Source organism: Pezoporus wallicus, unplaced genomic scaffold (genome assembly GCF_028554395.1).
Source record: "Pezoporus wallicus isolate ANWC-B61680 ecotype Strahan unplaced genomic scaffold, APGP_CSIRO_Pwel_v1 contig_16, whole genome shotgun sequence".
Taxonomy (NCBI): domain Eukaryota; kingdom Metazoa; phylum Chordata; class Aves; order Psittaciformes; family Psittacidae; genus Pezoporus; species Pezoporus wallicus.
In genome coordinates, this window is record NW_026641478.1 from 1,387,501 (window position 1) to 1,406,177 (window position 18,677).

At 37.3% G+C, this 18,677-nt stretch overlaps 1 protein-coding gene across 5 annotated transcripts in view; it reads right to left on the reverse strand.

Annotated features, from left to right (window-relative positions):
* Positions 1–18,677, reverse strand: part of DACH1 (dachshund family transcription factor 1) — a 374,062-nt gene that overhangs the window by 104,107 nt on the left and 251,278 nt on the right. For 3 of the 5 annotated variants that reach the window (XM_057424083.1, XM_057424080.1, XM_057424082.1), the window contains 2 exons: positions 10,300–10,435; positions 7,864–8,001 (listed from right to left, as the gene is read on the reverse strand). In XM_057424083.1, coding sequence (XP_057280066.1) covers positions 7,864–8,001; positions 10,300–10,435 — 274 coding nt within the window. The remainder of the gene's footprint in view (positions 1–7,863; positions 8,002–10,299; positions 10,436–18,677) is intronic. The other 2 variants (XM_057424085.1, XM_057424081.1) reach the window with 1 other exon arrangement.

Consider the following 18,677-nt stretch of genomic DNA (forward strand, 5'->3'; position numbering starts at 1 on the left):
ATCCTTTTAACACCTAATCAATTACAATTTCTGTTTAACAATTCATGAAAATAAAAATTAGACTGAGCACACAAACTACTTCAAACAGGTTTTAGCTCTCTCCACCCCCATGTAATAAAGACCAACAAAGACTATAACGAGTAGTGTCCCTCAGGGTCGGTGCTGGGACTGATCCTGTTCAACATCTTTGTCGCTGACATGGACAGTGGGATTGAGTGCACCCTCAGCAAGTTTGCCAATGACACCAAGCTGTGTGGTTCGGTTGATACGCTGGAGGGAAGGAATGCCATCCAGAGGGACCTCGACACACTTGTGAGGTGGGCTGATGCCAACCTCGTGAAGTTTAACCATGCCAAGTGCAAGGTCCTACACCTGGATGGGAGCAATCCCAGGCACAGCTACAGGTTGGGCAGAGAAGAGATTCAGAGCAGCCCTGTGGAGAAGGCCTTTGGGGTGCTGGTTGATGAGAAAATGAACATGAGCCGGCTTCAGTGTGCGCTTGCAGCCCAGAAAGCCAACTGTATCCTGGGCTGCACCAAAAGGAGCGTGACCAGCAGGTCAAAGGAGGTGATCCTGCCCCTCTACTCTGCTCTCCTGGGACCTCACTTGGAGTATTGTGTGCAGTTCTGGTGTCTTCAACATAAAAAGGACATGGAACTTTTGGAACAAGTCCAGAAGAGGGCCATGAGGATGATCAGGGGACTGGAGCACCCCCCCTATGAAGACAGGCTGAGAAAGTTTGGGCTGTTCAGCCTGGAGAAGAGAAGGCTGCGTGGAGACCTCATAGCAGCCTTCCAGTATCTGAGGGGGTCCTATAAGGATGCTGGGGAGGGACTCTTCATTAGGGACTGTAGTGATAGGACAAGGGGTAACGGGTTTAAACTTCAACAGCAGAAGTTCATGTTGGCTATAAGAAAGAAGTTCTTTATCGTGAGGGTGGTGAGGCACTGGAACAGGTTGCCTAAAAGTGGTAAATGCTTCAGTAGTGTTCAAGGCCAGGTTGGACATAGCCTTGGGTGACATGGTTTAGTGTGAGGTGTCCCTGCCCACGGCAGGGGGGTTGGAACCTTAAGGATCTTAAGGTCCTTTCCAACCCTAACTGTTCTATGATTCTTTGACTCTATAAAGACCATTCTAAGGTCTAGTACATGAAGGACACATGGCCATTAAAAAGACAAGCACACAAAAAAAAGAATCAAAAGAAGAAAAACTGTCAGGGAACTGTTTGGGGCACAAGGCAGAGGGGAATTGTACATGCACAATTGTTTCAATAGATTGAGAATAAATCAGATCTTTTGTGCACATGTAACTCTTTTGAGCCTATTCAGTCAGATACATCAATGCATTTAAGACAATGTAAATACAGAACAGCCAGTATCCATATATGCAACTGGGCTGCAATAAGTCCAGTTTACCTGGAATGTGTTGGAGCTGATATTCACATTATCTGTCTAGTGAAAACTGTACAGCAAATCTTCCACAAATTTTGTCAAAACTGCTACTACTACCCTAGCACAATAACAGTCCCTAGTAGCAAACAAACCTGCAGAAGTTCCCCACTGGAGTATGGCTTAGTGAGAGTGTCTAGAAATATCTAATACTTTGCAAATAAATAAATAAATAAATAAATTGGAAGTTTGTGCTACTTCTTCCTGCATACACATACTATTTATGTCTTCTTCAATAATATGAAAGGCTTCTGTGTTTTCCATGCAACAAAACCAGATGTTTTCTGACTTCTTAATAAATAACAACCCATTAAGAAAAAAAACTTGCAATTGCATTTTTTGCCTTTGTAGCCCATTAACTGTAATAGCTTTTAATGTACTTCAAGCATTCTTGAGCCTCTTGGTCTGAGTGAAAAGACACACCAACAACCAGAGTGCCAAAAGGTTATATTGGTGATACCAGCTTTGTTGAGCCTTTCATTTACTGGATCTTTATATTATCTGTCACAAATTTGTTACAAATTTGACTACTATCTGTTTAGGGTTTAAGAAGTATTTAAAGCTCAAATCACGACCACTTTCACAATGTACTAGATGATGTATAAATTCATAGCCTGAACCCAGTATCTTAAGGAATTACCAACTAAAACAATCCCTTTGTGTATATCTGTATAAAAAAATTAAAACTAACAGATAAAAGTATGTTTACACATTTTACACTTGCAGCCCAGAAAGCCAGCCATATCCTGGACTGCATCAAAAGCAGTGTGACCAGCAGGTCGAAGGAGGTGATCCTGCCCCTTTACTCTGCTCTCCTGAGATCTCACCTGGAGTATTGTGTGCAGTTCTGGTGTCCTCAACATAAAAAGGACATGGAACTGTTGGAACAAGTCCAGAGAAGGGCCATGAGGATGATCAGGGGACTGGAGCACCTCCTGTATGAAGACAGGCTGAGGAAGTTGGACTGTTCAGCCTGGAGAAGAGAAGGCTGCGTGGAGACCTCATAGCAGCCTTCCAGTATCTGAAGGGGACCTATAAGGGTGCCAGAGAGGGACTCTTCATTAAGGACTGTAGTGACAGGACAAGGGGTAATGTGTTCAAACTTCAACAGGGGAAGTTTAGATTGGATATAAGGAAGAAGTTCTTTACTGTGAGGGTGTTGAGGCACTGGAACAGGTTGCCCAAAAAATGTTCCATCCCTGGAAGCGTTCAAGGCCAGGCTGGACAGAGCCGTGGGCGACATGGTCTGGTGCGAGGCATTCCTACTGCTCATGGCAGGGGGGTTTGAACTAGATGATTTTAAGGTCCTTTTACAACCCTAACCATTCTATGATTCTATGATTCCAAGGTGAATAAGCATGCTTGATATATATTTACACTATCTATATATTATAAAGGAATTTACTGCTCATAATACACAGTGAATATCTGACTATATAGAATGACATATTATTAGTTCCCAGCTTGATGCATGACTGCTAACAGTAAAATAAAATTCTAATTTTGGAATATTTAAATTATTTTCCACTTTGCACTAAGTATATTTTTGAATTTTAATATTCTATTTTATAAGATATTAGCTAGAGATCTCAGATTGCTCACGTCTCTACAGGGGAACATAAAATAAAAACAGAGGGAAAGACTGTGACTCTTTAATATGAGGACTTGGTAAAGTTAGACCTTAATCGCTGCTATCATAGTAGTCAAGGAGCAGTTATTGTTGACTATGTGAAAATAACTTAAGAAATTTCCATTAATATTATAGTTTAAAAGCTCTTCTGAAAGAAATAGTTTAGCTTCCTTTGTGACCATGGTGAATATTTTATATTTTGTTGTAGAAAACAGCATGCATATTTTCAACAAGAGAGTGTCCTTCTCATAACACCTCAAATAACATGTTCAATTTAAAATGTAAGCATGACATTCAGGCTTCATTTGCTGTTGGTGTCAATCTAAAAAAATATAAATTGATGCAGACAGAAAATTCTAATCTGATGCTCTAGGGCCAGATCCAATAAAACAAGCATCTAAATTTGGTATTAAAGCAACTGTTTGTCATCCTCCCCTCCCCCCCCCTCCCCCCCCCCCGCCAAGGGAATCTTGGGGTGCAGTGAGCTGGGTCTTACATCCTTACAGTGTTTAGGGTAGAGATGCTAGGCAGGCATCAGTTACCCTAACCAGGTGCTGCAAACTGGGATCTAATGAAGTTAAAAAGTAGGACTATAGTCTGCCTAAAGTCAACAGAAAATCATATGCTTCTACCAGGAGCCAGTAAATAGAGAAACTCTGGCAATAGGACCATGCTATAAATTCCATCTTGCAGCCCCAACATGGCCAGAGTCTGGGTCATAAGGGCAAAAGTATATTGGTAAAATATACTTCCCTCTTTTACATAAAGGACAGCGATTAAGGATACTGCTCAGAAAATCTGTTACAGGTTCAGTTCTTTCTTTGGTCTACAAGGAATTAGGGGTGTGTGTTTAAGTCATTTTTTTTTTAAGCACTTCAGATCAATGAGCAAAAAGAGGATCAGGATTCAGCTGTCTAGTCTTTAGGTTCTCTGCTAGTTCCTCTATTCTATGCTATTTCCGCACTTAACAGCATCACTGAATAGCTGAATGAGTATTTAGTCCCATAACCATCAAAACCACAATTTTTGCACAGACTGCAGGACCTCCGATAACAGATGAGCAGGATAAGTGATAAAATATACCCTGCCAAAACTGAGGGACTATCTAAAGCAAACTCTTGGAGTCACAAAAAAGACCTGAAAAGACTCAGAGCCTTATTTTTAATTTAATTAAAAAAAAAAAAAATGGATCTTTTCTAATACTACTCCTATACTTCACAAAAGTCCTTCTTGCGAAATCTGACCTAATAAAACCAAATGCGCATCATCAAACAGTCCATAATTACAGGTTACAAAATCAGATACTCGGTTTTGATGATGGCTGTTAAGTACTTGAACTAGTATCATACACTTGAACTTACCCTGTTCTTCCCAGGATCATTTGCAGTTCTACAGCCTCCTTTCAGTAAAATTCGAAAATCTGCTATGCTTTAATAAGGAAAAAATCCTGGAAATCTAGGGTAATTGACTTTTCTGGTCATACAGGTAATGACATTTTAAGTTACGCACGAACTATCGGGCAGACATGCTCTGCACTGTCTCCTGTAGTCCTCCCTAGTCCACATTAGAAACGTGGCTGGACCACAGCATAACTCTTAGCAAAGGTAAGTTTTCTCCTCATGGAACCCAGGGAGTGGGTGGAACTTCAAATGTGTACATTTGGTCTTTCCCCATCATAAGATTAGGCTGAGAAAGTTGGGGCTGTTCAGCCTGGAGAAGAGAAGGCTGCGGGGAGACCTCATAGCAGCCTTCCAGTACCTGAAGGGGGCCTCTAGGGATGCTGGGGAGGGACTCCTCATTAGAGATTGTAGTGATAGGACAAGGGGTAACGAGTTAAAACTTAAACAGGGGAAGTTTAGGTTAGATATAAGGAGGAAATTCTTTCCTGTTAGGGTGGTGAGGCACTGGAATAGGTTGCCCAGGGAGGTTGTGAATGCTCCATCCCTGGCAGTGTTCAAGACCAGCTTGGACGAGGCCTTGGGTTATATGGTTTAGTGTGAGGTGTCCCTTCCCATGGCAGGGGGGTTGGAACTAGATGATCTTAAGGTCCTTTCCAACCCTAACTATTCTATGATTCTATAATTCTATGAAGCTAGGACATGGCCAAGTTGCACATCTGGAGTCAGCAGCTAGAAAATGTTCACAAAACTTATGGGTTACACAATGGTCTTTGATAACAGAAACTCTTCCTGGTTTCCTGCAACAAATATTGACCTAAAGCCTGATACAAACTCTCCAGTTTTAATAGACAGTGAATCAGACCCATAATCAGACCTAATGCGATTCTTGGTGGCATAAATGACAACATGACTCCAATGGAAGGTGGGGTCACTCAAGACTGCGCACACCAGAACCTGAGAACAGATTTTGAGGACAGTCTAAAGGCAAATTTAAGAAAATAAACAAAACTAGACAAGAGATTACTGATAGCTTAAATTCCTCTTTGCCACTAATAATAATTCTGACTGAATTTTGAATAAAATGCATGTGATATCTGAAACCCTGAATGCCCTCAAACTGTTATTCAGTTTGCAAGTGCCAACAAACTGTTTCTAAATATATTACATTATGTTGCATGGACTGGGTAAATTAGCTTCTTTGGTTTATGTTTATAACAGTAAAATGTTATTTTCTTTCCTGTTTCCAACTCACAGATCAGGTCAGAGAAATGATTCACCCCTCTGACATATGTTAAGTCTTTTCAAAATTTAGTATGTTGATCAGTTGCCTCTGATATAACTTTGTTCCTCCTTTAAATTCTCTGTTAGCTGTAAAAAAATTGTTCCCTGATTTCAGATTAGTTGAAAGATTTTTTGTCTTTTCAGTTTTTTTAATGGAAAACGAGACAAGAAAAGAAAAAACAGGGCCTTCTTTAGCAGGCAGGATTTCCCAGGTTCAATTAAAAGCCATATAGTTGCAGCTAATAGATTTCTGGCAACAAAGGTGGCTTAGAAGAAAACACAATAATGTTTAAATGCTTCATGATACTGAATTAGAACTCCTGTTTTCCTCTTTTTCTTCTGAATCAGATGGTGAAGGTGATCATGTTTCAAAAACAAGAGTACCAACTCCTGTATATGTGTGTTTGCATTTATAAATATGGTTTCATTCCAAATGATTTGCAGTGGTAAGCAAGAGTTTGGAAATCTGACTGCAAGCTCACAGTGACAGAAGTAGATAATTACTATCTCCACAACTATCTGTAAGCTAGATCACTTGTTTTAATACAGATTAGATAAGTATTAAAGTTACAAGATTGGTATGAGAGACATGATAAATGTAGTCATGACAGAAAACAATTTTTAATTTAGTATACCCTATCAATCTAGATAGCCCATGAATATTTACCATTAATTCAGTAGGCTAGAGCAGAAGGGGGAAAAAAGAACAAAAAATAGGTTTGACCTAAACAAGGACTGAAGAAAAAAGAATTCTCAGCAGTTTTATTGAGAACAGATCTTGTAAAAACGTGAATTGGCAACAAACTGGAAAATACATTTGGGTTACCATCAGAAATAAGCCTTAAAAAAAAATTGAATGACATGCATAAATAGAAGCAATTCTTAATATGTACTTCTCTTTGCAGGATTTACCAGTCTGATTACACTTAAATGAGTAACTTCAAAGGCTGAAATAAAATCATTTATGGAAATTCAAAACAAACCTATTTGATCACATCATACTTCACAGCAGGGATACAATTTGCAGGGGCTGAGTGAGGGCATAGTATAAGCTAAAATAGGTTGTGTGTGCAGTGAACCAAACTAAATGGTTTATAGAAAAGAAATGTTGTTTCCATTAATTTTTCTAGTAATCCTATTAAAAATGCCACCTGTCCAGAATAGAATTGTCCAGATTTTAATTCTTTTTCATATCTCAAGTGTTCAAACACAAGGCAGAGAAGGTATCATAGCTATAAAAATATAGCCCAAAATGTCTTTTTTTTCTGAAATCCTTATTACTGCAGCAGTTTCCCCAGCTCTGTTTCTATGCCTATTATACCTTTTTATTTTTTCTCTTGTGCTTAAAGAACTGATTTTTCTGAAAAGCCGAAAGAATATTTTTTCAATGGATATGTCATATTTCTAACTTCTCTTTCACTAAAACACTTTTAGTCTGTAACTCACATATAAGCAAATGTAACATCAATTTACCTTTTAAAATTCCACCACTGCACCTCCAAAATCCCCTGTAACAACCCTGAAGAGAAACTTAACTTTGAATACCAACAGAGATGAAATGGTGTCATAATCAGCATAAGTGCATGTGGACTATTCACCTAGATCAAACACTTTGGTCATATACTCAATTAAATTTAAATCCCATTATATAATGTGTAGCAGCCTCATTTTATGCAATTGCCTAATTTAATGGCTTGGTATTAGCCTTTTTCCTTTTTGCACACATGGACTAATTTTCACGGTGCTCAGTCCCTTTGCGAAGTAGGTCATTAAAGTCAACTGGACGGCGACAGAAACTTAATACCTAAACAGTGTTGTAGAAGGGTCAACAACACAACAGTAAGGTAAAACTATTTTTCACTCATCCTTCTTTGCAATATTTATGAAAATCCTCCTCATTTAAATATTGTTTATTAATCTCAAGGACCACAAAGTAGAAGAATCAAGGAAGCTATCATTCTGTTATAATTTAACTTGTGAAGCAAAAAGCAAACAAGCGAAAGATCTCAATTAGAAGAATAAAAATCACAATTATAATACTATTTAGCTGTTGGGACAATACTTGTTTTACACTGAAACAGTAGAATAATGATACTCATATTACCTTTCTCAATGTGTATTCTTTTTGTCTCATGTCCCACATCATGACCAGCCAGATCACCCTCCTTAGGTCCAGGCAGGACATTAGGTGACAAACCCATCAGCATTTGGTTCATAGATAGCCCGTTCTGATGGACAGCTGCTAGACACAAGCACAGGCAGAAAGAAAATCAGCTGTTATATTAACAATACACTTTTGTACTTATTTTATATAGTTTTCTTCTTAACTATGCATGAATTCTAACCACAAAGTTACTTCATTTGTGCTATCAGTATCTATAGTGCAAGACAGTTTCTTCCTGTTACTTCTAATTCAAAACAATTAATTTTAAAAAAGAAGAGTTCAGTATCTTTGGACAAAGTTGGATACTTAAAAGTATTTTCTTGTTTATTTAACAAGAACTGACATGCAAAACGAAGCAAGCCCCAAAGGCATAGAAGGTTCTGAGGTAGTTACTTTAGTTAGTTAGCTGTAAAAAAAATTTTGTATATCAGTATTCCCAATATGCAGTTCCTAACTTCCCTAAATAAAGCATTTTGGCCTTCCAGGTGATAAACATGTTTTCAAAATCCACTGTGCAACAGTAGGATTGTTTATTTGCTCATCAGACAGCATGACAAGCTCTTTCCAACAGTTCTCAAACAGACCTTCATGACTCTCAAAACACACCTCAGAAACGCATACAGGGTGGTTTATATCCCTATGCTTTTATCCTGAAAAACTGTATTTGCAAGAGCTTTATGCTATTTTTAATAAAGCATTTCTTTATATACAACCCTTATTTCTGTAGCCTACATCTTACTCTTGCTGGCACCACAAAAGCAGATGTACTTAAGTTGTGATGTTAACAATCAGATAAGAGAGAAAAAGAGATGTTTTATAAATAAGTAAGTTACTGAAATGATCCAGTATTTAAGGAACTCTGTCATGATCACACTGGAATAAGCTATGTGCAAAGGTCCCACTCCTCTCTGCTGGTAAGTAAGCAGAGTAAGCTGAATTTGTTTACAAAAAGAAGGTGTCATTCATTAGGAAAACCAGTAAGTATCTCTCTATTTAACTTTTTTTTTTTTTTAACAGAACAATAGAAAATGTCTGCATTGTTTTGTTTTGTTTGGTTTGGGTTTTTTTAGTAAAATAATCAATTTAGAAAAAAAAAAAACCAAAAAACTTAAACTACAAATCCAGGTTTATAAGATTTTTTTCCACAGCTTTCCTTACAAACTCTGTGGTAGGTTGACCCTGGCTGGATATCAGGTACCCACCAAAGCATCTACTGCTTCCCTCCCCAAGAAAGAGAAAATATATAAAAAATATAAGGCTCTTGGGTCAAGCCTAGGGAAATAGTTAGGTCACAATATATGGAATGCCAGTTTAATCTGCAATCTGAATCGTCCAAGTGATAAGAAAACAGAATTTTCAGCTTGTCATGGTCAGGCCTCATTTCTTTTCTTTGGTAAGTCATTTTTCATTACATAGTAATGAAAGATCTTTCATCAGAAGGTCAATGAAGAGTCAGCTTCCTAAGTCTGCAGAGAGCCTGAAAGGGGGCAGTCTAAAAGATGCATGTGCTGCTTTCTGATCAACATGACTATGTATTTCATATAGGTTTTTCCTTCTATCTGCATGCCACATCCTCTAGCTTCACCTACTAACAAATTCCACTCTGGGAAGATGCCCTGAAAGCACAAAAACCTGCAATGGAGCAATAATAAAAGGAATGGACAAGCACAATATGAATTTAAGTAAATATCCATAAAATGTGTATACAACCTTGATTTCCAGCCTTTTGCACTGGAATATCATAGAACTCAGGGCTTTTGCCACTTAATTTACATCCTGTACTTGGAGCCTTGATAAAAATGGCATCACTCTGAGACACTATGGTTTAATTTCACTCCATCCCTTGTGAGCTATGAGGTGACAATACTCTCTGTATCATATTTCTCGCCATTCCAAATTTTTATATGAAAAAAAATTAGGAAGTACACACATTTTTTTATTGATTTAACCTATTTTTTCTCTTTACCAAGCAATTCTACCATGTAAAATGTTGCTTATGAAGTCAGATTCAATTTAGAAATCAAACCAGAGTAACCAGAATAAATAAAACTCAATTTCTTTAAAAAATGTTTACACTATATGTTCAGTTCTAAAACTAATCTAGCAAATTGCTTCTCAGCTGCAATTCTGTATATCATAGCTCATATCTTTATGCTTAATATGACATGATGGCAGTTTATACCGGTACCCGTTAACGTAGCATCAGATACTATGATACTGTAAACTGGGGAACATAATGTTGGGAGATAGTTATTGCAGCTGAACTTCGGAACATGACACATTTGAGATCTATTTAAGACGAGGGCATTTTGATTAGAAAAACCAGCTGCACCTAATCAAATTTGAAGTGGTGACAAGGAGAAGAATGTGACCTACGGATTCTGTCTGAAGAGCTCTCAGTCCGTGCAGGAGAGCTGGACACACTGCTGCTTCGATGAGAAGATGGATGGCTGCCAGGTCTTCGGCCCTCTTCAAGAGAAGGAGCAGGAGAAGGGCTATCTGGAACACGTTCCTAGACCCCACAAAAAATTATTTACAGAAAAAAAATGAATGTTAAAATAAAATTCTGTTTCCACTTCATTAAAATTTACCTTCCTTCTAAATGACAACCTATTCCTTCCACTGTGAGGTGTCCAGGATTTGCAGGGTATTCTCAAAGCCAACTTTGCAATTTTAGGATGCAATGTCAGCACTTCTCATCCTGTCAGGCTTTTAAACTGATTTCTGAACTACTTATAAAAATAAGGGATTTGTTTTGCCGTTTTTTTCTTCTTCTCCCCCTCCCCCCCCCCCCTTTTATCAGCATGCTTTTGAATTGGAAGAATACATTTTGGTTTATAGACTTTAGCCTAATTTTTGTAAATAAATAAAGATCAGATGCTGCTGCATCTCTTACAGTTTATGCTGAATTTTACTCCATATTTTAATTTCAAAGGGACTTCTTGAGCAACTATATCTTATGGAATTGCTATGGATCATAAAGAAAATATAATCTCCCTAAACTATACCAGTAACTGATGGAAATCCAAATATCTGCTTATACCATGAAGAACAAACCTGGAATTAACCACATTTTTTGTAACAGCGTGGCCGTATCACTGGCCATATCACTATTTCAAAATGGGGAAGAAACACCCATTCATGATTTTCTCCCCAGGAAAATGATTGGCATGGTAGCCAGGAGGAGCTATGATGCACTTCGAGATGTTCTTTGATTCTAAACATTAGAGCATGAGGACTGTGACGGTTTGAACTGCACTTCTGTTATGTGAGAACCATCGGTATGTAGCAGATAGAAATATCAGACATTTACACAGACCTTTGACAGAAACAATAAACAAAGGGAGATGAGCTCAGAACAGTCCTTTCTATAGAATTCTCTGTCTTTCCCTGCAGTTTCCTTTTTATTGCTAATAGCTCCCAAAACTCCATATCATTGCTAAAATATGTGTATATGTGTGAGTTAGGTAGGTTTGGTTGAACAGTGATAAAACTAAATAATGCCTACAATAGAAATCTACTGGAGGGTCTAAAAATGTTAAACTAGGATTTTTTTTTTTGCTTTTGTTGTTTCCTTTTTTTTTTCTGTTGATAACTGGAATACTGAATCCTAATTAAAAAAAAAAAAAATCCCAAAAGAAAACAAAAAAAACCCCAACAAACCAAACCCCCAAACAACCCAAACCAAAATCAACAAACAAGCCAACAACTTGTATACACTAAACCCACTGAAAGCTTTCAGTAATGAAAAAATACTGAAAGTTTGTGTTCATACATAATAGTATATGTTCAATAACACATATGAAACCTTGGTGCTGCAAATGCCTAAAAATTTTCCTGAAAACAGCATCACATTCCTTACACAGCAAATTGTTTTTGCAGCAGTCATTATTTTTCATTCACAGTAGCTAGACGAATATTTATTTCTCTGAATGCATTCTATGAAACTTACCAATATGACCGTCTATAGTAACCAATAAATTTGTTCCAGGTAAGCTTCATAATAAATATTTGCTAAACTTGAGATTTGGATTGCAAATGGATTCTGTGGGTCTATTGGTGGAGTGGGAGCAGACTTTCCAGAGCAATGTTTCAGGACATTTGAGTGGATACCACTCTAATAGTTGCAGGGGTTTTAAGTCAAAAACATTGATGAGGATAGTTTAACTGCATCATAGCCCTAGGCTTATTATGACTTTGATTGTGTTTATATGTCCATAAACTGGGTGTTCAAGAGGAGGATTATAATGCAGATGCTTTCAGAATGTAGAAGGTTTATTTCTTTAGATTTAGGAGGATTTAAACAGCACAGCATACAGATTTGGTATAAATTGGAACATAGCATGTTTAATCATTCATTTAATATATAATTTCACTGTTTGGCATACAATGTATTGCTCTTAGAAGGGTTTCATTAAAATGAAATCCAGTGAACATATAAGATTTGAATACAGAGCTGCAGAGTCAATTAATTTATTTAAACAGCTTAATTTGTTTATCCTATTTACTTATGTGTGCTTTTACAGCACATATTATGAGATGGATAGAGCAAAAGGAATGCACAGGACAACAAAATATAATTACTGCGCAAAGAAAATAAATAAAAAGGGGTTTTAATATATAATATGACATAGCAGACAAACTTGATGAAAAACTATATATACTGGCTTTATCAATTCATTTGTAAAATACCCCTTAACTCCAACAAAACATGGAATTGAACTATGCAGGAATTGAGAATAAATTAATTTACGAGTTTAACTCATCTTTTTATATCCTTGCTTCATAACTCCACAATCAATAATATTAGTCTATAGGAATTTTTTGTCTTTATCAAAACTAGATGCAATAATAAATGGAAGTGCTACTAAAAATTAAGTGAAATACTCTGTAGCTTTAAAAAGTCATCATGATAAACTAATGAAGCTGGAATATCAATATAAGCTGCCTTTCTTACTAGAGATTTTGTGTAGAAAAGATGGATTTTGTTTGTGGTACAATATTACCATCACATTTGGACTTAATTTCAAAATTTTCAAAAAAGGAAATGTGTGAAATTGTGATCAATAAAGAAGTCAGATAATAAGAGCTATTTTATAACTTCTGCAAAAATGCAGCTTTAATACAAGTAAGTCTACATGACACAGCAAAGAAAGACTTTACTGCATTATAATGCTGACAACAGTAATCACCTAGGATACTGTCCACTGTCCAGTATTTTTCCTAACATTTGTCTAGTCCCAGGACAAACTTGATTCCACTTAATTAAAGATATCTCTAGAGAATCTGGTGTTAGCTTGCACTGGAGTCTCACTGCACTAATTTGTGCTGTAGGCTCATTGTCTCTCAACACAGAAGTAAAAAGAGAGAGATATAAAATCTGAGTGACTTTGCTTTGCTAAAATTAAGCATGAGGAGGAAACTGTGCAGGGTTCAATCTGAAATCAACACATATGAATGGCAGTATCTAAATGCAGTTTTGAAACATGAGCTAGAGATGAAATTTCAGAGACACCTGTATGAAGGATGCTACATGAGGGGGCCAATACTGAAGGTAAGTTCTCTCCCATTTCAGTAAGCTGAGATAAAGACAATAAAGCCAATGTTGCCTTCCCCAAAACCAGATACTTACAGCTCAAGTTAGGAGCTCACATTTGAGCCATCTGAGCCACATTTGAGATGTCCATACCAAGCTGACAGACAGGACCCACAAAAGACGTGCTGCCTTCTGGAGAGGCAGCAGGATGCCAAAAACACCATCCTTGCACTTACTGGTTGATGAGCTGAATAGCTCCCAAAACTCTATTGCCAATATTTAAGAGAAAGCAAGAAACACAGAATTATTTATTGCTTGTAAAACATAACTCCCACTAGCTACCTTTTTTCACAATTTTTTTCTTCCCTATTTGTTTCTACATGCACTCACAAGTAAAAAGTAGTGTGAACAATTTTAGCCATTTAACATATGGTTGACCAACTTTCAAAATTGGTAAGACTCACAATTAGGAATCAGGACTGAAGCCTTTATTAAGCAATGGACAACACATTCTCAAGGGCCAAATTTAAAGCACTCCTTATCTTGCTGCTCTTTACAACCAGATCCGAATCATGAATCCTAAGCATTTAAGGATCTGACATTTAATTCCTCCAAAAATGTTCCTACAATATATGAAACTTTCACTCTAAGGAGCTGCAATGCCCTTTCCCATACTCTTACTTCACTGACATTACATGTTACACACCTTCAATATCAAGTCCATTTCATAAATAACAGGATTTTTCCCTTGACACCGGGCATTTTTTATTATTACTATCTTGCAAAGAACAGGTAAAAGATTTGAACTATTAAAGATTTTAACTTATGAGATTGAAGTTGTCTCTAGAATTAGCAACCACTCCAATTTAGTTTGAGAATATCTGATATCATTCACAACATAACACTGTCTTAGCCCCTCCAAGTAAAATGGAAGTATGTATTTCTACATCTTTCAAATAGCTATTTGGAAAAATTCAAAGACAAACTCTAAGATCTCATTCCAAAAGTCCCTTTTAAGTAACTTCCTACTAAGATTTATCTTCATATATTAGTAATGGTATCCAAAAGCCCATAAATACTTTCATCCCTACATCATATATGCCTTTTTCTTCTTACCAGGTCACAAAGGTAGTTATCCAATATTACTGGAGGGGGGGGGGGGGGGCTCCTTTTTTTAAGCTCCAGCAAAATATTTTCATTGTTTGAAAAATGCATTACCAAAAGTCCTCCTCAAAAATATATGAAAACATGAAGTTGATGGAGTACAACTGTTGGTCCCTGTATCACTATTGAAAGAAGACATTTCAGATAATATCTGTAGGATTGATCCTTCTGCTCCTAAGAAGACAGACAAGGCAGTGATATCTCTTAGGTTCTCTCTACCTTCATGTCTCAGCTTTCTCCTTTGTTCTAGTTTCTCTGTAAGACTCATCTCTTGGGCTTAGTCATCCTTTAATTTTAGTCATGGACTGAGCTCTAGACATTCAACTAAATATAGCTCTAGAGGTATATTGCCTTTAAAACTATTTGGCTGTCTTCATGCTCTTCTGTACTTAACAAACTCCTTCAAGGACATTTGTGCTTCAACTCGCTGGAGGATAAAATAACTTATTAACAGCACTATACTTTTCAACAGTATAGGTAACTTCATACTGGGGAAAGAACAGATGACATACTGTTTCATACACTATTAATTAGGAAAAAAAAGTAAAAAGTGTTTAATCAGAAAGAGATTTATAATATTCTGACCTTTCTAGGAAGGCACCTGGCTCCCAAGCCTTTTTGTAGTAAAATTATAATAACCTCTTTCACAATGACGAAAACACAGGCTTTTTACTCTTCAATTCCTTACTGACCTATTTTGCACTTCTGTGAGAAGTATTCCAGGAATGGCTTTCTTGTAGAATGGCACACTTATTTGACATTATATTATCTGAATGAGTGAAAGACTTGAATTACACGCGTATCTTTGGTATTCCCTCCAATAGGGTATTTTGCTTTTACAGTTTCCTTTTTCTTTCAGCTTTAGTCTACAACACTGTAAGACTCCAAATTAATGTTTAGTCCTAATATTTACAAGCTATTTTGGACATACTCCTTTTTTTTGCGTGTATCCTTTCAACTGAATTAATAAATTATATTTTGTCTTCTAAGTGAATATTTGATATAACAAACAAAATAACTCTTCAAAGGTATACAAAAAAACCTACAAACCCCATGCAATATGTAAACATACAGACATGCAAAAAACCTCTCCAAATTGAATTAGCAATTTCATAGTGACAAGTTGGACAGACTTTTCCTGCAGTTTTCTGCTTTTTGTCTCCTCCTTTGAAAATTTAGTCTTACTTGAAGAACAACTATTCAAGCTTAAGAAGCACCACTAGGAATTAACCCCTCAGAGCGAATCCAAACTGTACATTCAGCCAAACAACAAGAATTCATCTGAATGCATGCCACTATCAGTACTAAAAATGCCTACATCTGAGCTAGTCACCCCAGGCTCATTTTTTACCAGCACATTTACATTTCCAAGGTACAACTCACCTAATTCTAAAGTAGCTATCTAAAATATGTCCAATGAATTACGCCCTAGAAGACAGCAAAATGAATCCCATCCCTTGTACCTGGCCTCATGGCCATTTGGCATCAAATTAATCTTACACCACGTTCATAGTTCGCTGTTACACATGTGAATTTGAAAACTGTCAAACAGAAAAAAATTGTATTACCTTCTCTATGTCAGGTGCTATCTTTAGATATCTATTTCACATGATCCAAATTCATGTGAGCATACGGCTGCTATTAGGTTCGAACTGCACCTCAGAAACATGCATGTTAAAACAAATACTAGGATTCCATGTTTTTAAGAAAAATACATTATTTTAAATCACAAACTCCCAGACATACAGTTACAGTCCTCTAAGCCAATTCTAAAAAAAAACCCAAGAAACTTGTATTAGAAGTTAAAATAAATAATTTTGATTGTATAAACATAACTATAGCATAAGTTGTGGTCAATGGCTCTATGTCCGGCTGGAGACCAGTAATGAGTGATGTCCCTCAGGGATCGGTATTGGGACTGGTCTTGTTCAACATCTTTTGCCAGTGACATGGACAGTGGGATTGAGTGTGCCCTCAGCAAATTTGTCGATGGCACCAAGCTGTGTGGTTTGGTTGATACGCTGGAGTGAAGGAATGCCATCCAGAGGGACCTTGACATGCTTGTGAGGTGGGCTGATGCCAACCCCATGAAGTTTAACCATGATAACTGCAATGCCCTACACCTGGATAGGAGCAATCCCAGGCACAGCTGCAGGTTGCGCAAAGAAGAGATTCAGAGCAGCCCTATGGAGAAGGACTTGGGGGTGTTGGTTGATGAGAAAATGAACATGAGCCGGCTTCAGTGTGCACTTGCAGCCCAGAAAGCCAACCGTATCCTGGGCTGCATCCAAGGGAGCGTGACCAACAGGTTGAAGGAGGTGATCCTGCCCCTCTACTCTGCTCTTATGAGACCTTACCTGGAGTATTGTGTGCAGTTCTGGTGTCCTCAACATAAAAAGGACATGGAAATGTTGGAACAAGTCCAGAGAAGGGCTACGAGGATGATCAGGGGACTGGAGCACCTCCTGTATGAAGATTGGCTGAGAAAGTTTGGGCTGTTCAGCCTGGAGAAGAGAAGGCTGCGTGGAGACCTCATAGCAGGCTTCCAGTATCTGAAGGGGGCCTATAGGGATGCTGGAGAGGGACTCTTCATTAGGGCCTGTAGTGATAGGACAAGGGGTAACGGGTTTAAACTTCAACAGGGGAAGTTTAGATTGGATTTAAGGAGAAAATTCTTTATGTTAAGTGTGGTGAGGCACGGAATGGGCTGCCCAGGGAAGCTGTGAATGCTCCATCCCTGGACGTGTTCAAGGCGAGGCTGGCCAGAGCCTTGGGTGAGATGGTTTAGTGTGAGGTGTCCCTTCCCATGGCAGGGGGGTTGGAATTTGATGATCTTAAGGTCATTTCCAGCCATAACTATTCTATGATTCCATGATTCTAAGTAATTTATAAGCTGGGCCAGGTTGGATGGAGTCTTGGGTGACATGGTTTAGTGTGTGGTGTCCCTGCCCATGGCAGGGGAGTTGGAACTAGGTGATCTTAAGGTTCTTTCCAACCCTAACTATTGTACGATTCTATGATTAAGCCAATATAAAGGAGTTCAGCTACACTTTGGCCTAAGATTGTCTCATGCTAAAGGAAGAATAAGAAGTAAGTATGCATATGCATATTTATATTAACATTTGTAATAAAAATGAAAAAGTTATTCTAACCTGCAGATTTCCTCTGCTATGTTCAAGCTCATACATATAGCTTTAAGATTCATATTTTCTGCTGTCATGATAAAAATAAAATGAAATATTAATTTGCTTTATAATATCCTTCAAACTTTGTATGTGTATCACAATTTTCACATTTGCTTTCCAATATGTAAAAGCAGATATTTTTAGGAGCTGACAGTCTTATTTTTATTCTAGAATATTTATTTTAATGACTTCTTACTATTTAAGTATTTTATATTGAGTTAAATTTCTCCTTATATGAAGAAAACTTAATTTTACTTTGTGTATCAGATAATGAGGACATGAAAGTAGCTTTATTTTTCAAGCATTTGTGCATAATATATTTTTCTTTGCAGTCAAGACAACCACTTTAAAGTAATGTCAAAATCTCTGTTTTGATTGAACAAATGTCTCTCGAAATAATAAGTTACCTGAAATGTCACACATTTTTCAGGTTAGGCATCTAAAAAGGGCGTTTCTGCTAATTTAGGGTAGAAATAATTTTGCTCTTATTTTCCTTCTGTAAAATGGGTATAGCATACTCAGCTTTATGAGAGTGGTACAAATATGTACCTACCACTTTTTGCATAATACTATGCCAGTAAGGCACAGAAGTTTCCATAGAAAACTTCTGCATTCAACACAGGATTCAGATCAGACAGGTTAAAGAAGACTGAGCCACACATTAACTTAAAAAACAAAACATACAACAAAAAAAAAAATCACTGAATGAGGTAGTGGTTCTGTGGGTAAATACAATATATGAGGGTGAAATTGAAATTACACTGTACTATGTACATGGAATGCTGTCACATTAAGGTTGTAGAGGCATTCTGGTTATTTCTTAATGTTAGTCTTACGTATTTTGAAATTCAGTGATGGGCCTTTAACAT